Source organism: Baudoinia panamericana (genome assembly GCF_000338955.1).
Source record: "Baudoinia panamericana UAMH 10762 unplaced genomic scaffold BAUCOscaffold_1, whole genome shotgun sequence".
Lineage (NCBI taxonomy): Eukaryota > Fungi > Ascomycota > Dothideomycetes > Mycosphaerellales > Teratosphaeriaceae > Baudoinia > Baudoinia panamericana.
Genome location: NW_006911257.1, coordinates 1,984,057 through 2,007,114, shown reverse-complemented (window position 1 = coordinate 2,007,114; position 23,058 = coordinate 1,984,057). Strand labels below are relative to the sequence as shown.

General features: G+C 55.3%; 12 protein-coding genes across 12 annotated transcripts; 7 read left to right on the top strand and 5 right to left on the bottom strand.

The window, feature by feature from the left end:
- The first annotated feature begins 204 nt into the window (after positions 1 to 204).
- BAUCODRAFT_29747 (uncharacterized protein) lies at positions 205 to 1,909 on the top strand. Its single transcript, XM_007674299.1, has one exon. It carries the CDS (start codon positions 598 to 600, stop codon positions 1,756 to 1,758), a length of 1,161 nt encoding a protein of 386 aa, XP_007672489.1. The 5' UTR covers positions 205 to 597; the 3' UTR covers positions 1,759 to 1,909.
- Positions 1,872 to 3,162, bottom strand: BAUCODRAFT_205161 (uncharacterized protein). Its single transcript, XM_007674298.1, has 3 exons — positions 2,716 to 3,162; positions 2,605 to 2,661; positions 1,872 to 2,536 (listed from the first exon to the last, which is right to left on the bottom strand). The coding sequence occupies exons 1-3, from the start codon at positions 2,951 to 2,953 to the stop codon at positions 1,986 to 1,988; spliced, it is 846 nt and encodes a 281-aa protein (XP_007672488.1). The 5' UTR covers positions 2,954 to 3,162; the 3' UTR covers positions 1,872 to 1,985.
- Positions 3,163 to 4,023: 861 nt separating this feature from the next.
- BAUCODRAFT_118999 (uncharacterized protein) lies at positions 4,024 to 4,788 on the top strand (the record flags this gene model as incomplete). The annotated part of the gene is made up of 1 exon (XM_007674297.1): positions 4,024 to 4,788. The coding sequence occupies one exon, from the start codon at positions 4,024 to 4,026 to the stop codon at positions 4,786 to 4,788; it is 765 nt and encodes a 254-aa protein (XP_007672487.1).
- A 402-nt stretch (positions 4,789 to 5,190) lies between these two features.
- Positions 5,191 to 5,708, top strand: BAUCODRAFT_205121 (uncharacterized protein). Its single transcript, XM_007674296.1, has 2 exons — positions 5,191 to 5,291; positions 5,346 to 5,708. The coding sequence occupies exons 1-2, from the start codon at positions 5,280 to 5,282 to the stop codon at positions 5,661 to 5,663; spliced, it is 330 nt and encodes a 109-aa protein (XP_007672486.1). The 5' UTR covers positions 5,191 to 5,279; the 3' UTR covers positions 5,664 to 5,708.
- Positions 5,709 to 5,942: 234 nt separating this feature from the next.
- BAUCODRAFT_128249 (uncharacterized protein) lies at positions 5,943 to 7,409 on the top strand (the record flags this gene model as incomplete). Its single annotated transcript, XM_007674295.1, has 2 exons — positions 5,943 to 6,213; positions 6,321 to 7,409. The coding sequence occupies 2 exons, from the start codon at positions 5,943 to 5,945 to the stop codon at positions 7,328 to 7,330; spliced, it is 1,281 nt and encodes a 426-aa protein (XP_007672485.1). The 3' UTR covers positions 7,331 to 7,409.
- Positions 7,410 to 7,998: 589 nt separating this feature from the next.
- On the top strand, positions 7,999 to 10,578 carry BAUCODRAFT_29744 (uncharacterized protein). Its single transcript, XM_007674294.1, has one exon. The coding sequence runs from the start codon at positions 8,135 to 8,137 to the stop codon at positions 10,298 to 10,300; it is 2,166 nt and encodes a 721-aa protein (XP_007672484.1). The 5' UTR covers positions 7,999 to 8,134; the 3' UTR covers positions 10,301 to 10,578.
- A 257-nt stretch (positions 10,579 to 10,835) lies between these two features.
- Positions 10,836 to 12,095, bottom strand: BAUCODRAFT_144837 (uncharacterized protein; the record flags this gene model as incomplete). Its single annotated transcript, XM_007674293.1, has 2 exons — positions 10,836 to 11,036; positions 11,112 to 12,095. The coding sequence occupies 2 exons, from the start codon at positions 12,093 to 12,095 to the stop codon at positions 10,836 to 10,838; spliced, it is 1,185 nt and encodes a 394-aa protein (XP_007672483.1).
- A 594-nt stretch (positions 12,096 to 12,689) lies between these two features.
- On the top strand, positions 12,690 to 13,859 carry BAUCODRAFT_118996 (uncharacterized protein; the record flags this gene model as incomplete). The annotated part of the gene is made up of 1 exon (XM_007674292.1): positions 12,690 to 13,859. The coding sequence occupies one exon, from the start codon at positions 12,690 to 12,692 to the stop codon at positions 13,857 to 13,859; it is 1,170 nt and encodes a 389-aa protein (XP_007672482.1).
- A 159-nt stretch (positions 13,860 to 14,018) lies between these two features.
- BAUCODRAFT_205053 (uncharacterized protein) lies at positions 14,019 to 15,436 on the bottom strand. Its single transcript, XM_007674291.1, has one exon. The coding sequence runs from the start codon at positions 15,343 to 15,345 to the stop codon at positions 14,179 to 14,181; it is 1,167 nt and encodes a 388-aa protein (XP_007672481.1). The 5' UTR covers positions 15,346 to 15,436; the 3' UTR covers positions 14,019 to 14,178.
- A 1,044-nt stretch (positions 15,437 to 16,480) lies between these two features.
- On the top strand, positions 16,481 to 17,486 carry BAUCODRAFT_128244 (uncharacterized protein; the record flags this gene model as incomplete). Its single annotated transcript, XM_007674290.1, has 3 exons — positions 16,481 to 16,488; positions 16,579 to 16,831; positions 16,888 to 17,486. The coding sequence occupies 3 exons, from the start codon at positions 16,481 to 16,483 to the stop codon at positions 17,245 to 17,247; spliced, it is 621 nt and encodes a 206-aa protein (XP_007672480.1). The 3' UTR covers positions 17,248 to 17,486.
- Positions 17,487 to 17,745: 259 nt separating this feature from the next.
- On the bottom strand, positions 17,746 to 19,899 carry BAUCODRAFT_29738 (uncharacterized protein). Its single transcript, XM_007674289.1, has one exon. It carries the CDS (start codon positions 19,478 to 19,480, stop codon positions 18,020 to 18,022), a length of 1,461 nt encoding a protein of 486 aa, XP_007672479.1. The 5' UTR covers positions 19,481 to 19,899; the 3' UTR covers positions 17,746 to 18,019.
- A 187-nt stretch (positions 19,900 to 20,086) lies between these two features.
- Positions 20,087 to 22,900, bottom strand: BAUCODRAFT_82446 (uncharacterized protein). Its single transcript, XM_007674288.1, has 4 exons — positions 22,129 to 22,900; positions 22,016 to 22,072; positions 21,691 to 21,956; positions 20,087 to 21,643 (listed from the first exon to the last, which is right to left on the bottom strand). Exons 1-4 carry the CDS (start codon positions 22,611 to 22,613, stop codon positions 20,577 to 20,579), a joined length of 1,875 nt encoding a protein of 624 aa, XP_007672478.1. The 5' UTR covers positions 22,614 to 22,900; the 3' UTR covers positions 20,087 to 20,576.
- Between the last annotated feature and the right edge of the window lie 158 nt (positions 22,901 to 23,058).

Sequence of the window (23,058 nt, the reverse complement as noted above, 5' to 3'; positions counted from 1 at the left end):
CAAGCCTGCTGTCTTCCAGCCACAGAAGCCTCGCCAACGGTCCACGTTGTCCCCGCCCTTCCTTTAGCGACCGGCTTTCCTTGTCTACTAACGACATGCCTTGCCTTTCCTGCAGATCTGGGAGGTTGCGGACAAGCTCCGTCACTCGTAAGGCCTGTTCTATTCGTTCACCCTGCGCCGGGCTGGCTGCGGCAGGCTGCGGGTCTTTGAACGCCTCTTATGCACCAGCGTGGGAACAGAATATTGATGTGACTCGGGCAATACTTTCCGACGATCTCCTTCGCTTACGATATGCAGTACCCAACCTCATGGTGAGTAGCACCCTGCCGCAGCACCGCCTGCTTCTCGAACTGTTCGATTGTCATCTGTGGTCCCGGCAGAGGGCGTGGAAGATCTCCTACCACCCGTTCTGTCAGAGACCCTTCGTTTCAGCTGTTAAACTCAATTGTGGCCCTCTCTCCTTCATATCTCCCTCGTTTGCCAGATTCTCGCCGTTGACCCTTCAAGTGCGGAGTGTACGTTATCAACGGCTCGTAGTCGGCTCCGGAGCTGCCACCGTTAACTTAGCGAAACACATTATCAAACAAACTCGGCGATATGGTTCGTACCAGCAACGCGAGCAGGCTTGTCGCCTTCTCTCTGTGTGCCGCGCTCGCGACGGCGCAAACATCGACTCAACCAGCGTCTTCCAGTACTTCGGCACCACCCAGCAGCACTACCCCTCTCCCAACTCTGACCGCGGCCGCAAATGCGTCAACGACCACAGACATGCCAATGACAATATGGGACATCGCAAACTCTCTCTTGTCGTCGTACTACCCGTCGACAACTCTCACCCAGATCGATACGCTTACATGGCCTGCGACTGTGGTTGTAGGGTCCTCAACCTACAGTGTCCAACCCGAGAGTACAAGTACACCCACAACATCGTCAGTAGCATCCAAGTCTCCTGGGAATTCAGCGCAGTCAGGCCCGAAGCTCGGTGGCGACGAGAAGATCGGCGTCGCTGTCGGCGCGGCAGTTGGAGCGGTCGCTGTCGCAGTATTGGCAGTGGTGCTGTGCTGTATGTACAGGAGGAGGAAAGCAACGGGAAGCTTCTTTCTGCGAAGGCCGACGCCTTCCGTGACAGGTAGCGATATCGAAGCATGGCGATCTCCGATAGACCGACACTCTTCCGTTCGATCCAATGGGCCCTCATCATTGTGGGCGGAACGCTACGACCGCCTCTCTGACGAACCATCTGGACATCTGCAGCCACCGCCTATGGCGATGCATCCGGCCTTCGCACGCCAATACTCACAGCAGTCGCTGTCTGAGAAGAACCCATTCTTCACACCCGAAGAACGCTCTCACGAGCATTTCGAGCTGGACGGTGCAGGTGTCGCCACAAAGCCAAGCCATGAGCCTATTGAGCAACACGCTGAACGGGGTGCAAGGCCGCCAACACCCTTCTCGCCCATGCTCCAAGTGGATACTACTACATCCCATGAGGCCTCGCGGATCGTCAATGAGAACCCATTCGCGAGTGAGGAGGACGAGGAAGCCAACGACTTGGTGTCTCCTATCGTACCGCCCGCGCGAAGCCCAGAACGAAGATACTCGCCAATGGTACACTATCCATCATGGAGCGAGGTATCGGAGTTCGACTTCAGCGGTGAGGGGCGCCGTTCGACCCGAAACACGTCGAGTAACGAGGACGTTAGTGACGGGTGGCATCCACGGCGGGAGTCGGTTATTGGAAGGCATGAGTTGGACTAGTGATTGGCACTTCTTGATTGGGCGTGTCGCTGGCCCTCATACTTGCCTTGTTCTGATGAAGACACTACTTGAAGATGATGATGGAATAATGCCTGTATATACAATCAGATACCCTCGTGGCGCCGCAGCAATTGTTGGTAGCTCAATGCAAGCCAAATGAATCTCAACCTCTTCGCTCAAGTCGTCCCAGATCTAGTGCTCTGTATGCACCCCGCCTAGCATGTAGCTTACATGATATAGTAAGACCCACTACTTTTCCGTAGGGTGGACAGGAAGCTCCTGCCGCGTGCTTTGCACGTTGCCCAGCTCCTGCGGGTACGGATGTGCCTTTGGCGCTGGCAGCTCCTGTGGGTACTGCGCTTGGATCGCATACTCAGGTAGGCTATACGATGATCGGAGTAGGTCGAGTATGGAGTGACTGGTGAAAACGTGCGCTGGTGTTGCAACTGCTGCTGCTCTTCCGGGTGCCAGGTTCTGTCACGATTATCATGGGCGGGTCTCCGTTTACGTCGAATAAGGCAGAAGACCACACCGCCAATGAGACACAGAGCGACGACGCCAGCTGCGACACCAATGCCCGCCTCAGCGCCGACGCTGAGGCCGCCGTTGCCGTCACTGTCGCCATCGTCGTCCGAAGAGACTGCTATGGATGTCCACGCTGATGGTGAAACTGCGCTGAAGAATTGGTTCGTTGGCGAGCCGTTGCACGCACCGTTACCGCAGCATTGCCATTCGACTTTAGTCGAGTTCCATTGGATCCAGGTATTCCCAAGCATGGCTGTCTTCATTATCAGCAAACTATGGCTCGCAGACACGGCAGGGAGTTCTGGTTGCGCCGGGACTTACTGCAGTCACTTCGACAGACCGGGTCGCCGTAATTCGCATCGGTGCATCCGCCAACATCTGAGCCAATCAGCCTTGATCAAGCGTCTGAACTGTATTGTGAACACGACATACACCACCCGCTACCGCCTTCCTGCTGGTCCTCAAAGTGACAGATGGAGTCTTGACCGCAGTAGGACCCGACAAGGCAGCATAGCTGTTCGGTGCCATCACCGGTTCTCGTACCTGTACCGCAAGCATACCACCCGCTGTTCTCTGCAACAACAGTCCCGTTCGTTCTCCAGTAGCAATTGTGGGCTTGAACCACTGAAGCGCATAACATCGCCAAGGCGACGCCGCTTCGGACGGTCATCTTCTATGGTGGTGGCCGATAGGCTGCTCTGACCAGACTCGGTTCGTTGAACGTTGCTCAGATGTATGCCAGCAGCAATCGAACAGACATAGGTATGAAACAGACGCAAAGAGAGCAAGGAAGTAATCACTCATCTCCTCACGGTCGACGATGCATCATGCTTAGAAGCGTACCACCTACTGCGCCCGGCTTGCTACCTCGAACAGCTGTACCAACAATGCCAAGCGACGCGATAGCATATTCTCGACTCCTACTCGCTCCTTCAAGGCTGAAGCTGCTGCGGTGCTGCTTACTGCCTGGCGATCGGCGTATTTTGTGCCCTAAGCACACTCCTTCGAAAAAGTATCGACGGCCCCAACACACCTTTACAGCATGTCTGGATTACAAAGTGCGTGTACGCAACACTCGGGACGGCGGATCAGCAACATCCAGGACATAATGCGACCTTCGAGCCTAACCGTCCAAGCATCCGAATGCATTGGGAGGGTTGGCGGTCGAATATGGCAACAAACATAGTAGATGAATCAAATGCTGCTGTCCCTTCCAGAGTCAGAACCATTATTGCGAGAAGCTGCTTTGCAATAAGTGCATTATCCGGGCCAAATCGCTGAGCTCCTCAACATTTCGGAACGCACCTGGAAGGACTGGGTTGTTGAACGCTTGATAATTTGGCAGCATCTCCGATAAGGCATCTTCTTGAGAAGCACAGTCGTCCATGACGGGCTTGAGCGTGCAGAAACATTCTGGGATCAAGCAAGGAATCCTACTGAAGGATTTTAGCTGCTGTAAGTGCCATGATCATGCCCGCAGTAGTCGCAAAAATCGTTCGGTACCCGTGAACAGATAGCGTGTATGGCAAACGCTGCAATATCTGAGACGAGGAGTGCGTGTCGAGTGGGCGTCAGACACAAGGCTCACGAGTAAACCCTCAACATGCCCCGCCAAGACCATCGTCCCCCAGATGACTGCAAGCCTTGACTCACAGAGGAAGACATGAAAGCTTGTATCCTTCATCAGTGTAGGCACAATCTGAAGTATGGGAGGTGCAAATCTCAATGAAATTCGAGAGTATGACCTCTGGCGTGCAAATCCGCAAACTGCCCAAGCTCCTGCCAGCGGACACAAGCGACGCGAAATGGCTCGAAACTGCTACAAAGTGTCGTGCACTTCGCCTGCATGCTCTGAAAAGCTCTCCGGAGGCCTTTGCGTCATCATACGAAGTCGAAAGTCAGCGAGGGTTAGAAGCAACCTTTGAGCGACTTGGCAACCCGAAGGCAGTCCACTTCCTGGCGGTCCGTATCCATGATAGTGGTCAGAACGGAGCAGGTGGGGCAGATAACTGGCTTCCAAGCCACATAGACGAGTTGGTCGGAACGTTGATCTTGCTCGGGCCGCTTGAAGAAGACGCCTCGTCAGGATTGACTGCGAGAAGCAGTCCGTTCGCGAAAGCCACTGCTCCTGTCAAGAGCTCCGAGCCTGCTCACCAACCGGCTTTGCATAGCCTTGATCGTCTGAGAATATCTCACTACCATCTGAACGGCACGTTCGTCCATGAGACTTGCAGAGGGGCCGGACTCGGTTTGAGACTTATTGAGGCGGCCCTGTCTGAGGCAGCGGATCGGACGCGCAGCGCAGGCTGGCAAACATACAAGTGCTCCGTTCTCGTCAACCAGGAGAATGATGCAGCCCGCAGGTTATACGAGAAAGCCGGGTTCGCAATCGCCGGCAGCGAGACGTACTCTCAGCAGCGACGCACGGTAGCGGGGGAACCGCAGAAAGTTGAGCGGGTGGCATTAAGCATGGAGCTGACGCGTGATCTTGAGACTAAAGAATGAAAACCAAGACAGGCCGACGAAGAGGCTGGTCAGTGTTTTGTGGTTGGTTGTTCAGGGAGTCAGATGCTTTTCCATTAATGCCAGGCTTTAAAAAGGAGTTCTACCGACCTGGCCAACACCATATCATCTTCTGCTCCACCTATAGCCTTGCACACTCTGACTTGCGCGCATTGAACCAGCATCAGACAGCGATAAATCGAGTTCCATAGATGAGGCCATGGACTGAATATTTGGACTCCCGGTGACTTGTGAACGAAACCCAGATCTTCTCCACAAACTCAATCTTGGGTCCTTCGATCTGCCATGCCACATGCGGCCCACTTGCTTGGACCTCGGTGTTTGAATGCACGCCGTGACGACATGTCTATATGCTCACATGTTGAGAGGAGTTGCCAACGGTGAGCCAACAGTGTATGCTAACTTCCCTTTCTTCACATTTGCACCAGAAGCCACAAACAGATATCTTCGGTACAGCGTAATTATCGATCGCCATGGCACCATCAGTACGTCTGAACTACCACGCCATCGAGTGATCGCGTCAATTAACCATGCAATAGGATGACAAGTCGCTCAAGCAGATTGCGAAAGAGAAGCAGACCGCAGCCCCATCTCAACTCGGTGACCCAGTCAGCTTGAAGGCAGAGACGTCAGACAACCAACCCACAGAGCAAGACAAGCCGAACAAGGCGCCCAACAAGCAAGACAACAGGAGTCTGAAGGAGGTCGCTCAGGACAAGATGAAGCAGAACCCTTCGCAGCTTGGCGATCCGGTCAGCTTGAAGGCGGAGACGAGCGACACTGAGCCAACTGCGGACGATAGAGGGACGCTGGGGACGCAGAAGACTGGCAAGCAGACTAGCAAGCCGAAGCTGTAAAGACAAGCACAGTATTTCGTACGATTACTTAAATCTCTTGACTTCGATGCGCTTCAATGGTCTCCGGGCGGCGTTTGCTCGTCGTTGTTGTCAATTAGGCGTGCCTACCAAAGGCGAGGTTGCAGCCTTCACTTGTGGTGAAATCAGGACAATCACTTGTTCGGCAGCCTGCAGCAAGAACACTTTAACACATGCAGATCTCAGCAGTACTCATATCCCGCTTCGGTAATCTTAGCCGTTTACTGCACTCCTTCCTGTTTCTATCGAACATTGACCAGCATGACTCTGCTTACTCCGCCACAGTTACAGCGCGGGAAGCGTTATGGCTTAGCCTACTACGAGGAGTTGTATGGTGAGCAGAACGCTGATGAGGCATTCGACCGCTTTCCCGACGAGTGCGAAGACGACTCAAGCAGCGGCGACGACGAGAGCAACATCAAGACGAAGACGTCGGGGTCACCTGCAATAGGCCGTACCACCGGTTTCTTCAAACCATACGCTGGGAGCATCAACGGCACGGGAGGTCAAATCAGCAAGCGAGGCAACGAAGGTACGACAGACCTCACTTCACGACGTTTGATTCACATGATTTCCACCAAGCTTTTGCGTTTACCCTATTTCTAGCTCGGCCTCCCTGACTCCGTGTCAACTGCGCAGGCAACAATCCGAACACCGACAAGGAGCGCCAAAGTCAGTATATCATAGCTCCATCCATCAACAGGAAGCATTCGATAGTCGTCTCTCCGTCAAAGAAGCTCAAATCGAAGAGGTTTGGTCTATTTGGCAACAGCCTCAGTGTCGCGCCTGCTCAGTTGGACCCCGAGCCCAGCCAACCCAACGACATGTCTGACACACTTTGGGCCGGCGAATACGAGCAGGTTGGACCCAGTCACACAACCCATCAAGAGACCCAGGCAACAGTCTTCGAAGCATTGCACGGCGACGTGATCACGGAGTCCACCACGCTTGAGGAGGAAATTGACCTCCCTACCACTGCGCATTTTCAAGCCGCCATGCGCAGCTTGAAGAAGTCTGGTCCAGAGCTTCTTGCTACGGCTATGCAGCCGGCGGCAATGGCCATGGAGACCGCAGGCAGCGATGCTGATACTGGCGACCATGCGCCATTGACGCCAATCTCCGGAGACGAGGGGCCCGTGGCGGTACGCGAGCGAACAATGGACAAGACAGGCAACGAAGAAGATACCGGCTATCAAGCGGATAACGACGAGACCCGAGAGGAACTCGCTGAGCCTCGGCCGAAGCGTATCGGACGCCCACGCAAGACGGCCGGCATGCGCAAAGGGCTGGCGGTCACGGTGAAGCAGAGCCAGCTCGGTCGAACTCGAGGCGCCACGACTAAGCAGATTCTCGACGAGCAAGCGGCCAAGGCTGCAGCTCGACCGCGCACTCGTCTGTCCGCAGCGGCAGCCACTCTGCTCAAGCCGAGCACAAGGGATAAGGCGACGGCTCGTGCGGCCACATTGAAGTCAATGAAGGTAGCTAAGAGTCGCCGGGGCCGGCCTCCCAAGCGCTTGATGCGCGGCCCAAACATAACGCCATACTGGCGCAACTGGAATGGTCAGACGGTCCGGGTGAAGGATGGTCAGGGATGGGTGGATATGGCGGGTGAGATGGTGGACGTGACGCAATATGAGAAGCACTTTTGATTTGACCGAAAGCGAGGACACTCTGATTCGGGCCGTAGAGGTCAGGCATGAGAGCCTCAATCCGTCGATACCAGTGTGAGGAGGGCATGAAGAGGGAGAGCCTATCGCGGAGGCGACAAGGCCGGTCACGCTAGGATTCTAGCGCGCATCCGCGAATAGCGATGCCATCATCGTGCATGCCACTCTTCACATACACTACTATGTAGCAGAGACAGATCTATCAATCATGCTAATCTATACGCGTTCAGCATACAGCTCGCGGTAGCCGCATGTTCTTACGCCTTACCCGTCAATGGCTTCGATATGACTTTGCAAGACACCGGACGCCGGTTCGCCACAGTCGGATCGATCACACAGCGGAGCACGTGGGCAGGCGTTGTGCCAAGGTGTTGACATGCAACACCTCGTCGAGCCAACCTGCTTCCTGTCCCGCGGGAGTCTTGTGCGCCTCCGACCATCGCAGAAGTAGGCACTGCTTGACTTTCCTTGCACGTCTCTCCTTCCTTTACACAACACATTGCTTTTCTTGTTGTCGTCGCTCTTTCTCCTGCTTCTCTTACATCCCGCTGTATTGCGCGACGCGCCTATAACGCCTGGTTTACCAGACTTGTCCATCAGCACCTCATATCTATCAGTATGGCAAGCGACATGGAAGCGAGGCGAGCACAAGGTAGTTCTTATCCTACGCCGGATAACGTGGCATCATCGAAATACGGCGCCGGAAACAATGGCTCTGGCAGAGAGCAAGTCAGAAGTGTCCACCCTCAAGCAACGCAACAGAGAGTACCCAATGGCGCTCATGGCATGGGTACCGGACCCCAAGTTCGCAGCACGTCGGACCAGGTTGAGGTAGTTTGCGGGCCACTGCTCAACTACCGGCGCATGAGCGGAGAGCATACGGACAACCCAGTCTGGCACGGCAGCGTCTTGCTCGTCACCACCCCCGGCCAGCAACCAGATCGATTACGTGTAAACAAGCTTGGATCGGCTGTCAACAGTGGCGAGACTCAGTGGCACTCCGCCGACCTTGAGCGGATGTCTTCGGGAGTGAAACTCTATGAAGATCGCCGGAAAGCGTTCTGGCAGTTTGACATCGAGATACCGTTTCAAGAGCAAGAGAGCGCATGGGAATACAGCGTGCCGCGTCTCGTCTCCGCCAAAAGCAACCGGCCGAACATTGGCAAGCCGAAACGCTTCTTCGTACCATCGAAGCGCGAGAGTATGCGGATCATGTTCCACTCCTGCAACGGCTTCTCAGTAGGCACGGACGAGGAAGCATGGTCCGGTCCAGCGCTGTGGAACGATGTCATGCGTGTTCACGAGCAGCAGCCTTTCCATGTCATGATTGGAGGTGGCGACCAGATCTACAATGACAGCGTGCGCGTTAAGGGCCCGCTACGCCCGTGGACAGACATTTCCAACCCGAAGAAGAGGCGAGAGTTTCCCTTCAACGAAGAGATGCGAGCCAAATGCGACGACTACTACTTCGACAATTACGTGCGGTGGTACAACATCGAGCCCTTTGCGAGCGCGAACGGGCAGATACCGCAACTCAACATCTGGGATGACCACGACATCATTGACGGCTTTGGCTCATATACCGACGGCTTCATGAAGTGCCCGGTCTTTCGTGGCATTGGCGGCGTGGCGCACAAATACTACATGCTCTTCCAGCACCACATCCCACCGCCAGTATCCACATTTACGAGTGATGCGCCGCAGACGATGAGGGCGAATGGTGGGACTACCGGCGCAGACTCCATTCAACTGCAAGACACCTTCGTCATGACCGGCAACCGAGAAGACCCCAGTTATATAATTGCCCGACAACCGGGTCCATATGTGGAGGAGAAGAGCAGGAGCATATACTGTCAACTGGGGAAGCGGATGGCGTTCTTGGGCATTGACGCGCGAACGGAGCGGACGCGGCATCAAGTCAACTACCCCGAGACGTACGATCTGATCTTCCAGCATACGAGCTCCCGGATTGCGGCCTCGAGAGGCGAGATAAGACATTTGATCCTGCTCCTCGGCGTGCCGATAGCCTACCCTCGCTTGCAGTGGGTAGAGAACATCCTGCAAAGCCCCATTATCGGGCCCATACGCTTCCTCAACAAGCGATTCGGCGTGGCAGGTGGCTTCTTCAACCAGTTCGACGGCAAGCCCGATCTGCTCGACGACTTGGACGACCATTACACCGCGCACCAGCACAAGAAAGAGCGCAAAGCCCTCGTTCTCCGCTTGCAGCACCTAGCGAAGGAACACAACATCCGCATCTCCATCCTCGGAGGCGACGTCCATCTCGCCGCCATGGGCCGCTTCTACAGTAAACCCAAACTTAACATCCCCGCCGAGCAAGACTGGAGATACATGCCCAACATCATCTCGTCGGCGATCACGAACAAGCCGCCTCCGCAGGCGGTGGCGAACCTTCTTGCGAGGAGGAACAAGATCCACCATCTTGATCACGAGACAGACGAGACGCTGCTGGAGATGTTCAATGAGGAGCCCGGAGAAGGAATAGAAGGTGTCAAGCCCAAGAGGGCGGAGAACAACCACGTCACGATGCCGAGTCGCAACTACGCAATCATCTGTGAAAGTCACGACCATACAGGCGGCGTCGCAACGAACGGGTCCGCTGCACCGATGTACGGTGCAAACGGCGCCAATGTCCACGTCAACAAAACCATCACGAATGGAAAACACGGCACAGCGGCTTCCAAAGCTCGCGAGAATGCCAAGAAGAACCCGCGCGAAGCCCTTCACCTCGGCGAGGAGCACGCGGGGACCACCCACCCGGCCGCGGACGGCACGAAGAAGACGGGTCTGATGGGCGAGTATGGGCTTGATGTTACGATTCGCGTGGAGATTGATCCGAGTGATCGACAAGGCCATACGAGGGGGTACGGGTTCAGTGTACCTGCGCTTGAAACTGGCGCGGCGGTGAACGGGCTGAGTGAGAAGAGGTAGGCTCAGTTCAGGCGGATTCGGGCGTGGGTGGAGGGCGAGAAGCGGCAGGGAGCCGACGCGGTAGATTGATAGCTTGGGCTGTTGTTGGGTTTACATGTCAGTGCGGGAGGCTTGCTCGCTTTACTTGGGCATGTGGACTGGAAGCGGCCGTATCGATACCCTGTGCGATTAATCTTTTGAAATACAAGCATTGCGGCTAGCATTGGCTTGTTCGCATGCGAAACGATGGACTAGCATTGCTTTGTATGAATTACTGGCAACCACTGCTGCTTCCGTGGCGAGCATTCCTTATAGCTGGTCGCTTATGAGCATGAACATTAGCGTTCGCCATACATACTCAGGATCACACCATGCCATGTCAACCAGGAAATCGTTCTTGCAACGTTCGATCGATTGTTGACAGTTTCCGCCCGGGCGGGCGGGTATAGATATCTTCCGTCATCTCAACTCTATATACAAGCAGATACAGCGCTTCGCTCACATAAAGCACGATAGCCAGCCAGCCAGCCAGCGCCTACGTTGGGCCTGGTCACGGCTATATGATCTCAAACTCATAGAAAACATACGGCTCGTAGCCTTGGTCGCTACTAAAGCCCGCACCGGCCATCTCCTGCTGCATATTGCCATCGTCCTTCTTCGGCCGGCCCTTTTTATCTCTACTCATGGCATTCCCGCCGATGTCCGAGAAGCGCGCGTCGAGAGATTGTTTGGCTTTTTTGCTGCGCTTCGGGTCCGTCTGCCACACACGTGTATTAGCATACCCTTCTGCCTTTCTGAACATATACGACATGTTTGGCGCGGCGGAACTTACCTTGATAACACCGCAAACATAACTCAGAGGCAACCCATACCGTAACACACTCTCCACGAACACCCTCAGCGTCAAAACATGTATCCACGACATGACGCCATCACTGTACCCGGTCCTCCCCAGCCGCAACGCCTCACCCCACACCCTCCGCTCCTCCTTCTCCAATTTCCGCAGCTCCTCCTCCTCCGCTTCTCGTCCGCCCTCGTTGAATTTCAGATCGCGTGGTGTCCATCTGTGCTCGCGGCATTTGTGTATGAATTCTGCGCTATGCTTCTTAAACACCGTCACCGCCCATAGCTGGAATTCGTCGTCTTTCGCCAACAGTTCTGCGGAACGCGGCACGACCATGGGGGAGAGCGTTTCGTAGGATTTCAGAAAGTCTTTGGTCAGCGCATTTGGGATGGCGAGAAGGTGTTGTTGTAAATACTCGGAGTCGTCTGGTTTGAGGATGGTGTCCGGGTTTACGACGGCTGTTAGTGACTTCTGGGAGAGGTTGCCGGTGGTGCTCCGTTGGAGTTGCGCGAGCGAGGTCTTGGTCTGGTTGTACTGGCTGAACTTGGCCTTGACATCATTGTCTACCGCGGCAACCTCTTTCTGCAGGGTATCGATGAGTTCGGCGAGGGGCTTGTCGGCGCGATATTTGACCTTGTTCCATTGGAAGGATTGGAGGTAGGTGTCCACGGGCTTGTCGTTGACCACTTTCTGTTCCGCTAGCTTGTCCTCATCACCTTCGAGTAGACTCCGGAGGGAGTCCGCGACCTTATCTACCACGCCTTTGCATCCTTGCTCAAGCTTCGCGAGGTCGTCGGCTTGTTGGACGAGCGCATCTAAGGTGCCGACTTTGAAGTTGGGGATGTTGAAGGGGTATGTTGTGCCGTTATCTTGCTGTACGGCTGATCGCAGGGTTGTGAGAGCTTCGTCACGGTTGTCGGATGGCGATATGGATGTCGGTAGCGAGACCAGGAAGAAGGTCTGAGGCGGCATCGTTTTCCACCCACGACCGAATCACGCCAGATGCTGTTTGCGAGAAGGGATGAAAGGTTGGTACGGTATGGCTGCTTTTGCGTGCCTTCTGAGCTTCAACTTCCCCGAATGCGCCGATGTCATGCTGCAGTCCGAGCTTGGGTGTGGGGCAACACTGCCATTGACACACCTTACATTACCAACCTCGCGTGCTCACCAACACCTTCACACAAGGATGGTATAGCACACACACTTCCCAAAGCTGTGACAGGAGTACTGTAAAGATACGCAATCATGTCTACGAAGGTGACTGCAACGCGAGCAGTCCGCTCTTGCGCCGTACGGACAGTAAGGCCAGCATACCAAAGCCATAGAAGCCTCCATGTATCCAGCAGCACTCGTGGGCAGCATGCGGCGAAATCATATTCCTGTAGAAGACCAGTGGCGTCTCTGTCTACCTCATCCTCGTCCATCAGGCCCACTTTAAGTCATGGACAGCAACGACGAAACCAGAGCAGCCTCGGCGACAACACCAAGCCAGCACCACCTTTCTACACCGAAGACAGACCCGGCCGCACAGCCCTCTACGACCTCCACCTCCGCCATGGCGCCAAAATGGTTCCATTCGGCGGCTACTCCATGCCAGTCCAGTACTCCGACCTCGGCGTGGGCGAGAGCCACATCTGGACTCGTGAGAAATGCTCCCTCTTTGACGTTGGCCACATGGTACAATACCACGTCGAAGGACCTGGCGCGGAAGCGTTCCTCGAGTCACTGACCCCCGCGGATCTCAAATCCCTACCTCCAGGCCAGAACACTTTATCCGCGCTGCTGCATCCAGTCACGGGCGGGATAGTAGATGACTGCATCATCACGCGCCTCGAGGCCGGACCGCGACATTTGTTCTACGTGGTCCTCAACGCGGGCTGCAGAGAGAAGGACTACACTTTCCTCTGCCAAGCTGTAGAGAACTGGGACAACACCATCAACCCCGTTGTCCACCTTCGCCATCTCCAACACGACGGCGAGCCCTATGGCCTCATCGCATTGCAAGGCCCACTAGCAGCTTCAATACTCAAATCGGCGCTAGCGGAGACCTGCAGAGTGGACCTGCAGAAATGGTACTTCGGCACCGCCAAACACATCACCCTCGCCCTCCCTTCCGCAGAAAGCCTCCCCATCGTGGCGAGCCGGGGCGGGTACACAGGCGAAGACGGCTTTGAGCTGTCGATCCATCCATCCCAAGTCGTCGCGGTAACGGAATTACTCCTACAACGTGCAGGGGACGATCGACTTCGTTTCGCCGGGCTCGGAGCGAGGGATAGTCTACGCCTGGAAGCTGGGATGTGTCTGTACGGGCACGATCTGGACGACACGACTACACCCGTCGAGGCGGGGTTGAGTTGGATCATACCGAAGTCACGACGGACGAGGGAAAGGTCGGGCTTCAATGGCGCGGAAGCGATTATACCGCAGTTGATGCCCAAGTCTGAGGGAGGCACCGGCGTGAAGCGGCGGCGGATAGGTTTGGTCGTCGACGGCGCCCCGGCGAGAGAAGGCGCCGTGGTGGAAGACGGTGAGGGGAATGTTGTCGGCAAAGTGACGTCGGGCTGTCCAAGCCCTACGATGAAGAAAAACATTGCCATGGCGTATGTGCAGAGTGGGCTGCACAAGGCGGGAACGGAGTTACAGGTGGTGGTGAGAGCGAAGAGGAGGAAGGCGGTGGTTACGAAGATGCCGTTTGTACCGAGTAAGTACTGGAAGGGTGGTGTTAGCCCGGGGTGAAGAGTCACACCATTCGTTTCGATCTGTATTACGATTAAGCGTTCGTCAGCCCTGACCGTGTTCGAAGGCCGAGCAACGCAACCAAAGTATCGTGAAGGCGGTTCAACAATGAGCAAGTGCCCATCCATGGCGCCGCTCGCTTCGAGCGCTGAAGCAGTCGCTGTGCTGCACCAACAATTCATCAGCTCAGCCTTCCACGAGGCCAAGCAAGAAAAACAGCTTTCCGCCATCAAAGGATCGGTTCGTCAAGTTGGGTATCATAAATCATCAATGTAACGCCTCCGGGGCCGCTCCATTATCCTTCAATCTCCGCGGTGCACTAATACTTCACTGCGAGATCTGCACGGCCTCTGCCTCTATTGTTAAGCCTGCCACCCGCCGGAGCAGAGACGTTGCGATTCTTGAGGATGCTTCGAACAGGTTGCGGCGCACGCGTCACCGGCTTAGTCTGAGCCGCAGTTTCGGCCTCGGCAGCTCCATCCACAATTACCGCGCTGTCGGCAGACGCAGTGATCCTGGTGTTCGGCATATCAGCCCACGTAATTTGTGGGGCGCATGTCTTCGGTGCTGGTGGCTTTGTCGGTGTCTCTGGTAGCATGTGCAGGCCGCGGGTAAGCAGCGAAGACGACATTGCGGCCGAGCGTGGGATCACCGGCGAAGGCGATTTCGAGTGCATGGGGGTGGTGTTGTGCGAAGTGCCAGTCGATCGCTGCGGGGTGGCGGTGCGTGAGACCGCCCTTGAGCTCTGCGGTGTGGTGTTGCGTGAGGAACGCGTGGGAGTGACCCAGCCTTTCTGGATGATGCAACCAGTCTCGTCAATCGTAGTCGATGGTCGTGTACGCAGCTTCCATTCCACCCTGACTTCCTCGCTGTCTTCCAGAGTCGGCGCCAAGTGCGCATCGTCGAGGTCCTCGTCACCAGGTAATGGGAACATGTTCGAGGTTTCAACTTCGGGATGGTACCTCGCAGAAGAGAAGCCGGCATCCGGGCCGTACTCGAGAAATGGTCGAGTCATGATCGGCTGGATACTGTACCTCGGATCGACTGGCGGCGAACTGCGCGGGCGAGCTGCTCGGACCACTTTGACACGAGGCTCAGGCGCGAGTTCCTGAGCTGCCGGCTCGGGTGTCTTTTGATTGAGAAATGCAGGTGACGCAACACAGCTATCCTTCGGCGTCGCATAGAAGCTACTGAAACCATTCGTTCGTGCTCCAAGCAACGGAGGCGCATCAGGGAGCGCTGTAGAACGGTCACGCGACCCGTAGTGAATCGGATGGCGAAATGCAAGGTGGGTCCTGCGTGGTTTCATGCTGCCAGGAGGCCAGACGTACGGCGGGGCATAAGAGGGTTCATCGCTTGTGCGCCCACTGAAACCGCTCCTACTTGGGATGGTGCTTGGTCGCGTCGAACTCGCTGCGCTTCTCGCGCGTTGCTCCTGCGCAATGCCGGCGCGGCGTACGTCTTCGCGAAAGCGACGCGCTCGCATGTCGCGCGCCAGGCCCTATGGTTCAATGGGTAGGAGGGTCAGTTGTGCCTCAGAGCTGATAGAGGAGATATGACATTCGCTCTGCTTACCGCGCCAGCAAATGCTTCGAGGATACGGTCCCAATCAACCATTTCGATGGTAGCTTGCGGTTGGTTCGTTAATAGCTGTAGACCTGTGGATGCATGCGGAATCGACACTGTTTGTTAGTAACCCTCGACAGCCCTTTGCGCACTGACGATTCCGCCACGTCGGTCACACCGACACTCTCCCCTCCGCGATTACCAAGTCTACCACTGGCCTGCCCGCCGGCTCACCCACCGCCCGAAAGCAACACTCACTTACCCAACGATGCGAGAGTCCAAAGCACAAAGGTCACTCAGCTTGGCTCGGATGAGCGGTTCAAGATGCTGCTTGTGTCCAATCGGCTCGGCGGGTGCTCGAGGAAGACGCAAGGTATGATGGAGAAGAGAGTGTTGCGAAGTTGTCACTTGACCAAGGGAGTGTTGGTGATAAATAAGTGAATGTGAAGTTCTTGTGAATGAACGATAGCCTACCACGCGTAAGAGCATACTGGAGCGTCATTTACGACATGTGAGCGTCGTTCGTTCCTTCCTCAAACATTTGCTTTTCGGCTAAGCGGTTGGAGCTGAACAAAATTCGGCATCCAGATCTGTTTGAACCTAAGCCGAATGGCATCCAAGGGTCAAGATACGAGTAAAACAGGAGTCGAGAGACTGGCAGACTCGAGCAACCGTAGTAGGAGAGAACTAAAGAAAGCATGAAGTGCAGGCGAACGGTCGGAGATGGAGGGACACTCCAAGGGTGCCGAGGCGACATCGACTCGTGTTCGCTTCCGGGCGGTTTATAGCGATACTATGGCCACTAGGGGACTTGTCGAGGCTTGATGCGTGAATGGATGTAAGACAAGATGGAAGAGATGGAGTCGGGCTCGACGGCTTGAGCACGCCATCTTGCCATGCGTCGGGCCGATGCAGGAACGAATGACGCTTTGCGCCAATGGTCGCAGTGTCTTCGAAAAACGGACCGTAGCAACACCTTCTTCCATTCCTCCCTGCTATTTCTTCCCAGTCCTTCGCAGACCAAATACCATCTCCTCTCAATCAGTTACTCCATCATGTCAACGTACGTCAGCCCCGCCAATGGCAACACGGCGTCCATTGCCCCGCCATTCCGCAAGCACGCGAGCACGGACTGTCCCTGATATAAGCGCAGGAACATCACCTGGCATGCCGGTCTCACACGGAAGGAGCGAAGCGAGCTACGAAAGCAGAAGGGATGCACGGTATGGTTCACAGGACTGTCTGCCTCCGGCAAGTCCACCATTGCGATAGCGCTTGAACAACACCTCCTCCACCAAGGTCTCGCATGCTACAGACTGGACGGTGACAATGTGCGCTTCGGTCTCAACAAGGACCTTGGCTTTTCGCCAAAGGATAGAGAAGAGAACATTCGACGGATAGCAGAGGTGCGAAGCATGCGTAAGTGCCTTTATGCGGAAGCCAGCTGCTGATCGACGTGTAGGTAGCGAAGCTATTCGCAGACTCGACAACAATCGCTTTGACATCGTTCATCTCGCCTTATAAGGCCGACCGCCAACTCGCGCGCGAACTGCACGCCGACACCAAGAATACCGACTCGCCTTTACCATTCATCGAGGTCTTCATTGACATTCCAGTAGAGGAAGCCGAGAAGCGCGACCCGAAAGGCTTGTATAAGAAAGCCAGAGCGGGTGAGATCAAGGAGTTCACGGGCATTAGTGCGCCGTACGAGGCTCCGGAGAAGCCTGAGATTCACATTCACAGTGAGAAGACGAGCGTTGAAGAGGCGGTGCGGATTATTACAAAGTATCTTGACGAGCAGGGACTGCTGAAGTCTGGTTAACGGAAGTTGACATCTTTTGTCCTGTTGAAGCGTGGCATGTAGATTCTGTCATCTTGATTAATGGCTGCACCCCGCCGTCACCCGCCCTCGCGCCATCGTGTTATGCCAGTGGTATCGAAGGTGCGAGGCGGACCACCTTTCAAATGATCCGTACATGAATCTTGTCGAGATCCGCCACCTCGAGCTCAGGTTCGAACCCCATGTCATAAAAGCAGCCGAGCTTTTTGGAGCTTCCATTTCCCCTGCCATCTTCGAGCAAGAGGAGGCCGTTCATCGCTTCGTGAATATCATGATCCCTGGAAAGGAAGATCACCTTACACGAGCCGGCATAGCCAACGTTGTCGAGCCATATACTAGTTGTAATGGAGGAATGGTAGATTTTTCTATTCCGCTCGAACGAGAAGCGCAGGTGCTTGCCGGCATCAAGGTCCTGGAGGTCGGCCACCACAGAGTAACAATAGAGGTCCACGTATCCATCGACAACTTCACCAAAGACGTGTCCTGTTTTGTGAATGACTTTCGCGCTGATGACTTGCGCTATTGGTATGGCGTTATAGCACGACAACCCTACGAAGTGAATACCACTCTCCGCTGACGCCCATGACCATGTCGGGGCACGGTAATCTTTACCATCTTCGTTTAACGGGACACATCTACTTGAATCTTTGTACCACATCAACCCTGGGATCAGTGACGTTTCCTAGAGCTCGGTGGGTGGGTGCGTTAGTCATGTATTCAACCGGTGCACAGTAGATCTCAGACTCGATTCTGCTTACCCAATGACCTGCAATGTAGCGATCACCGAACTTACAAGCATACTGCTGAGCCAAGCCAGAGATAGCGGGGAGGCGGTCGGCAGGCCGCGTGAGCAGGCATCGCGAGTAGTCCTGCACTGCTTCATGCCATGATTCCAATGCGCCAATCTGGGACACTTCTTCTCCGCTACGTCAAAAGGCCACGTGCCGTTGCCACTCTGCGTCATCTGCTTTAGTGGCGTAGCCAAACTCGGCACACAGACGTTTGCGCATTCCCGTAGCATCTGCCGGGTGGTGAAAAGTACTGCACGGCGCGCGAGCATGCGCTCCTGAACCGCCCACCCTCGTTGCAGTAAGGGTTCGTCGAGGTAGTCGTTCCGTGTCGGTATGTCATCTTCGGTCTCTGCTATTCGTAATGGCCGGCGAGCTCCGATCACGTTTGTGTAACCACATCGGACAGACAGGTCTTTGCGAGGTCGAATATAGCCTTCTGACACTCCACTTGCACTGCTGGCACAGATGCAGAGGTAAGCGTTGCGGTAGACGGCGTCCATTTGGGCAGCTTGCTCGTCCCAATCCTTGTAACTGTCTTGAAGTATGCAGAGTGCGTCTATCCACAGCCACCGGATACCGAGCCTGCGCGTTAGTGCGATTGTGTCGCTGTACGTTTTGGGTAGGTTGTCTTCCTCGATGCGTACCGTGTGTATGGACACGTTTTCCGACGTTGTACGAATGTCATTCCCCAAGCCCCAGCAATAGCTCAACACTACGTATGGCTCAGCGACTTCGTTGGTGCAGCAGAGTCTCAGCGCCGGTTGCTGCTCCGTACCGACGTACAGAAGGCGTTTAGGTATGTGTTTCGTACTTGCAGCAGGTTGACACTCGCAGTGCGTATTGTTGCATGCTTCAAGCCACTGAGCGAGCAACAGCGCTGCACCATCCGCTGCCAAATCCTTGTTGCAAGGGCGAAGGCTGCCTCTGGTTTCTCGATCTTCTTCAGAGCTTTCCGGAGCAATATATAGTTCCACCGTTCCACGCCCTCTCATGGTCCCTTGCAATTTGGGATTGATTGCAAACAATGTGAGGGAAGTGCCTCTCGACTCGATGCCCTCCAAGCGAGCTTCGCAAAATTCCTTGAATTCCTCGGAATCGAACTCGGTCGTTGTGCCAGGCCAACGAATATACAAGGCCCTCCGTATGGCATGAAACAAGAAGTCACAACAAGCGCACCCATGGCCTGAAGACAACAATGCGCTCATAGAGACGAACGCTGGGTGGTCCGGATCCTGACGCTCATAAAGGGCGCCAGTCCGTACGCCGCCTGCATTGTAGGCTTGTCCCAGATGAAGAGCGGCGCAGCTTGCACACATGCCGTCTGCAACATTCGGCGAGGGTTCGATTGCCACTGGTTCATCGTTCGTCTCATCGTAAGAAGAATCATACCATTTGAATTTATGCCATCGGGCATCCCGAGGCATCTTGTCCCGTCAAGTGATCACGATGCTTCACTCTCTATCCAAGGTATCCTGCCCCGTTCGGCTGAAGAGTCTTGGCGAATGAGCTGTTGCTACTACCCATACAGCCTCATACAAGACTTGCTATTCGATGTCGCCGTGATTGATGCAACTTGCTCGCTCAGTATCGGTGCTATAAGGCGTGGTATCTCATTGAAGCAGCAAGTTAAGCATCTCGGGAGGACACGACATCGAGATACAAGGCTGAGAGGGCTGTGTGACCTGAGACTATCCCGTGGATACATCGTGCAGCCGCTCGAGGTGCCGGATCGACAGCTTCTGACGCAAGACGGCGATACGATACCCAAGACTGTCTTCAGATTCTCTGCTGCCGGCATACGAGCAGAAAGGAGACGTGGACATGCGTGAGTGACGTTGTCTCGATGACTAGATCGTCCATCTTTCCAAGACGTGTCAAACCTGTTAAGCGCTTAACAGACCCCATTGGCCCCATCCTGCAGGACTTGGCGTGGGCTTGTTTGTGAATTCAGGCACCCAGGCAGGCAATCTGCCTGGTCAATGGTCGGACTCCAATTAACCTAGGCCAGCGCTACCTCCTGCAGTTGTGATGACTCCTTTGATTGCTGGAGAGTATACGCCGATACCCTTGGCATGCGGGCTTCGATGGACGTCGGATCGAAAGGAGAGAGGATTTGGACCATGGTACAATATGTCCATCTACCTAGAGCCATTTCTCGGCCACAAGCAGCATCATCTCATCGAAGTGTGCAACACTAAGCAATGCAAAGCACACCAGCACGTAACCATGCGTGGCATTCATAGGCTCGTTTCACGGCTGTCTGCGCTACGGCTTGAGCTCGACGCATGCTTCCCCAACATATGGCCGAACCATGGCAGACAAGAGCCACATCGAGATCTTTTACTAGTCGTGACTGGAAGTAGGCGCCGCTCGAGCAGCCGCTTGAAGCGCTGCGTTGTCGAACTGCCAGATTCACCACGGCCCCCATCATCCTACCAACTCCCATTTCCGACCACCTGTGGCTTGCTACATCGTGACAAGCTTCATGCGACCTCCCAGACTCTGCTTCCGGGCTCAACCTTACCTATTATACGCAATGGCATTATCAATGATCCACTGAATGCCCGCCTGCCGGAACGTATCCGGCTCCGGGTACGCCAAACTCGTCACGTTCCCATCCCACACAATGTCTTGCGGGTTGCTGTTATCGTACACCGGCCAAGCAGGCGTCTGCGCCGGTCTGCCTGTATAGTTGTTCGGGTTCTGGTCGTAGATGAAGCTCGCCCACGAGTTACTCATCAGCTTCGCCAGGTCGATGTACAGCGACGAAACGTTTGTGAAAGGGTTGATGGTGCCGTGAGCGGCATTGTAGCCGTACCCGTTGATGTTGTCGAAGACGAAAGCGACTTCTTGGAAGTGGGTTACGCCTGCTGTGACTGGGAGACCGGCGGGGCGGGTGTTGAAGCGGTAGCAGTAGGCTGGCACGCCATTGCGGGTCCAGGCCTGACAGGCTCCGCGGCGGTTGGCTACCATCACCACGTCGCCGAAGTAAGCGGCACTGCGGCGGTACTGAGCTCCGTATGAAGCAGGGTACGTGAAGTCGCACGATAGTTCAGATGGAGGCGGGTCCCAGTAGTCGCATTCGTTGGGATACAAGTTGGCGATGGTAGGGCCGAGCGCTGCCGGCAAGTAAGCCTGGCTAGTGTTACTTGTGGCCCGGGTGATGAAGTCCGCGGTGTTGTTGATCCCTGTCTGGCCGAACGCGGTACCCTCGTCCGTATTCGCGCCATCAATGATTGGTACCTTGACGAAGGCGCCTTCTTTGAGTTGAATGCTCTGAAAGCGGGCCACAAAGTCCCCGTCGACGATTGGCCTGGAGAAAGCGTTTGCATACTGCGTTGTGTTAAGGAAGCCGTTGAGAGTGGCGAAGGGGACTTGGCGAAGACAGTCAAGAGTATCAACCGCCGCCGAGCAGCCGGTGGCGTTTACCATGGCGTTGTAGAGGGGCTGGTAGGTGTCGACATCGAGGAAGGAGTTGTAGTTGACTGGGTTGCCGGACTCCATGATGCCGGCTCGGAAGAGCTTGTCGTCGCGGCCGTTGTAGGCCGTGAGCTGGAAGCCGACGGAAAGGGCGCCAGCGGATTCACCTGTAATCGTCAGTGTCTGTATCACCGCTTACAGGGACTGGCCTTACCCCATATAGTCACTTTCGTTGGGTCTCCGCCGAAAGCACCAATGTTCTCCTGCAGCCAGTGGAGCGCAAGACGTTGATCGCGTAGACCGAGATTGGTATTGCCGCTACCTCTAACTTCTTTGGAAGCCAAGAAGCCCCATGCGCTGAGGCGGTACCCAATAGAGACACCGATGATGGGCTTGCCAATAGCCACCGAATTCTGCACTATGAACGAGAGGTTGTAGCGCTGGTCGATGGTGCCGCCCATGTACAGACCTCCACCATGACTTGCACACGCAAGTTAGTACTTCGGTTTCCAACTGATGAATCTGTTCGCAGGACTTACATCCATACGCCAACCGGAAGTGCCTGGCCGGAATAGCCAGACGGACGAATAACATTCCTGTGCAACTCCATCAGCGTGGTGACCACAGAATGTCAGGTCAGCGCCGGACATACAGGTACAAGCAGTCCTCTGACGTAGGGTACCCGATGTCGTCTCCGCCATAACCTACGCACTCAGGCGCATACTGCGTGGCTTGATAAATGCTGCTCAGCGTCGTGTTGAGAGACTGCGGCACGGTGAAGCGCAGCTCGCCCACGGGAGGCTGAGCGAATGGAACACCGAGGAAGAAGTCCTGGTTGTATGTGCTTGAGTGCAAACCAGAGACCGTGCCATTCTTGAGTGTGACCGCGGGGGCGCCTCCAGCGGTAGATGTAGACGAGGAAGCAGGAGCGGCAGAGGCGGAAGATACTGTAGATGCTTTGGATGCGGTCGGCAAAGTCGATGCAGTAGAGGGAGAAGGCGAGGATGGGGAAGGAGCCCACGATGGCCAAGTGTCCGCGGGCCAAGGGTTCCAGTGAGGAGGGTAGTGAGGTGGTGCTTGCGGGCTAGCATAAGCCAATGCGCTCAAGAGAGCGGCGAGAACGAATAACGCCTGCATCTTGAGACTTCTCACTTCCCTCTCTTGGAACTTGTAACACTTGAACAAGGTACAATGGAACACTCACCACGTCTCTCAGCTACTTATAACGCTCGGCTCAACACACCGTTACACCATCTCTACCCCTCAACTCCTGCGGAGTCAACCATCGACAGCCGGAGAAGCTATGCCTCGCATCACAAGACATCGCTTGCAGTAGCAAGTGCATCGGCAAGGCAGCTTGAGCGGGTTGAGTGAGCACCAGACACTCTGTGCATACGAGCTGCACTGCGGGTGTGGTGGAGTATGCACGATGAGCGAATAAAGAGCCGGGCGGCAATTGCTTGCTCATAGAATGAGGTAGGAGGTAAGTGGGATTATCAAGCTCCGCTCCTGCTGCTTGTCATCCCATGCAAGGCACTCGATGCCAAGGTGCGGGGTGAACATGGAGGTGGAGGTAGAAGTG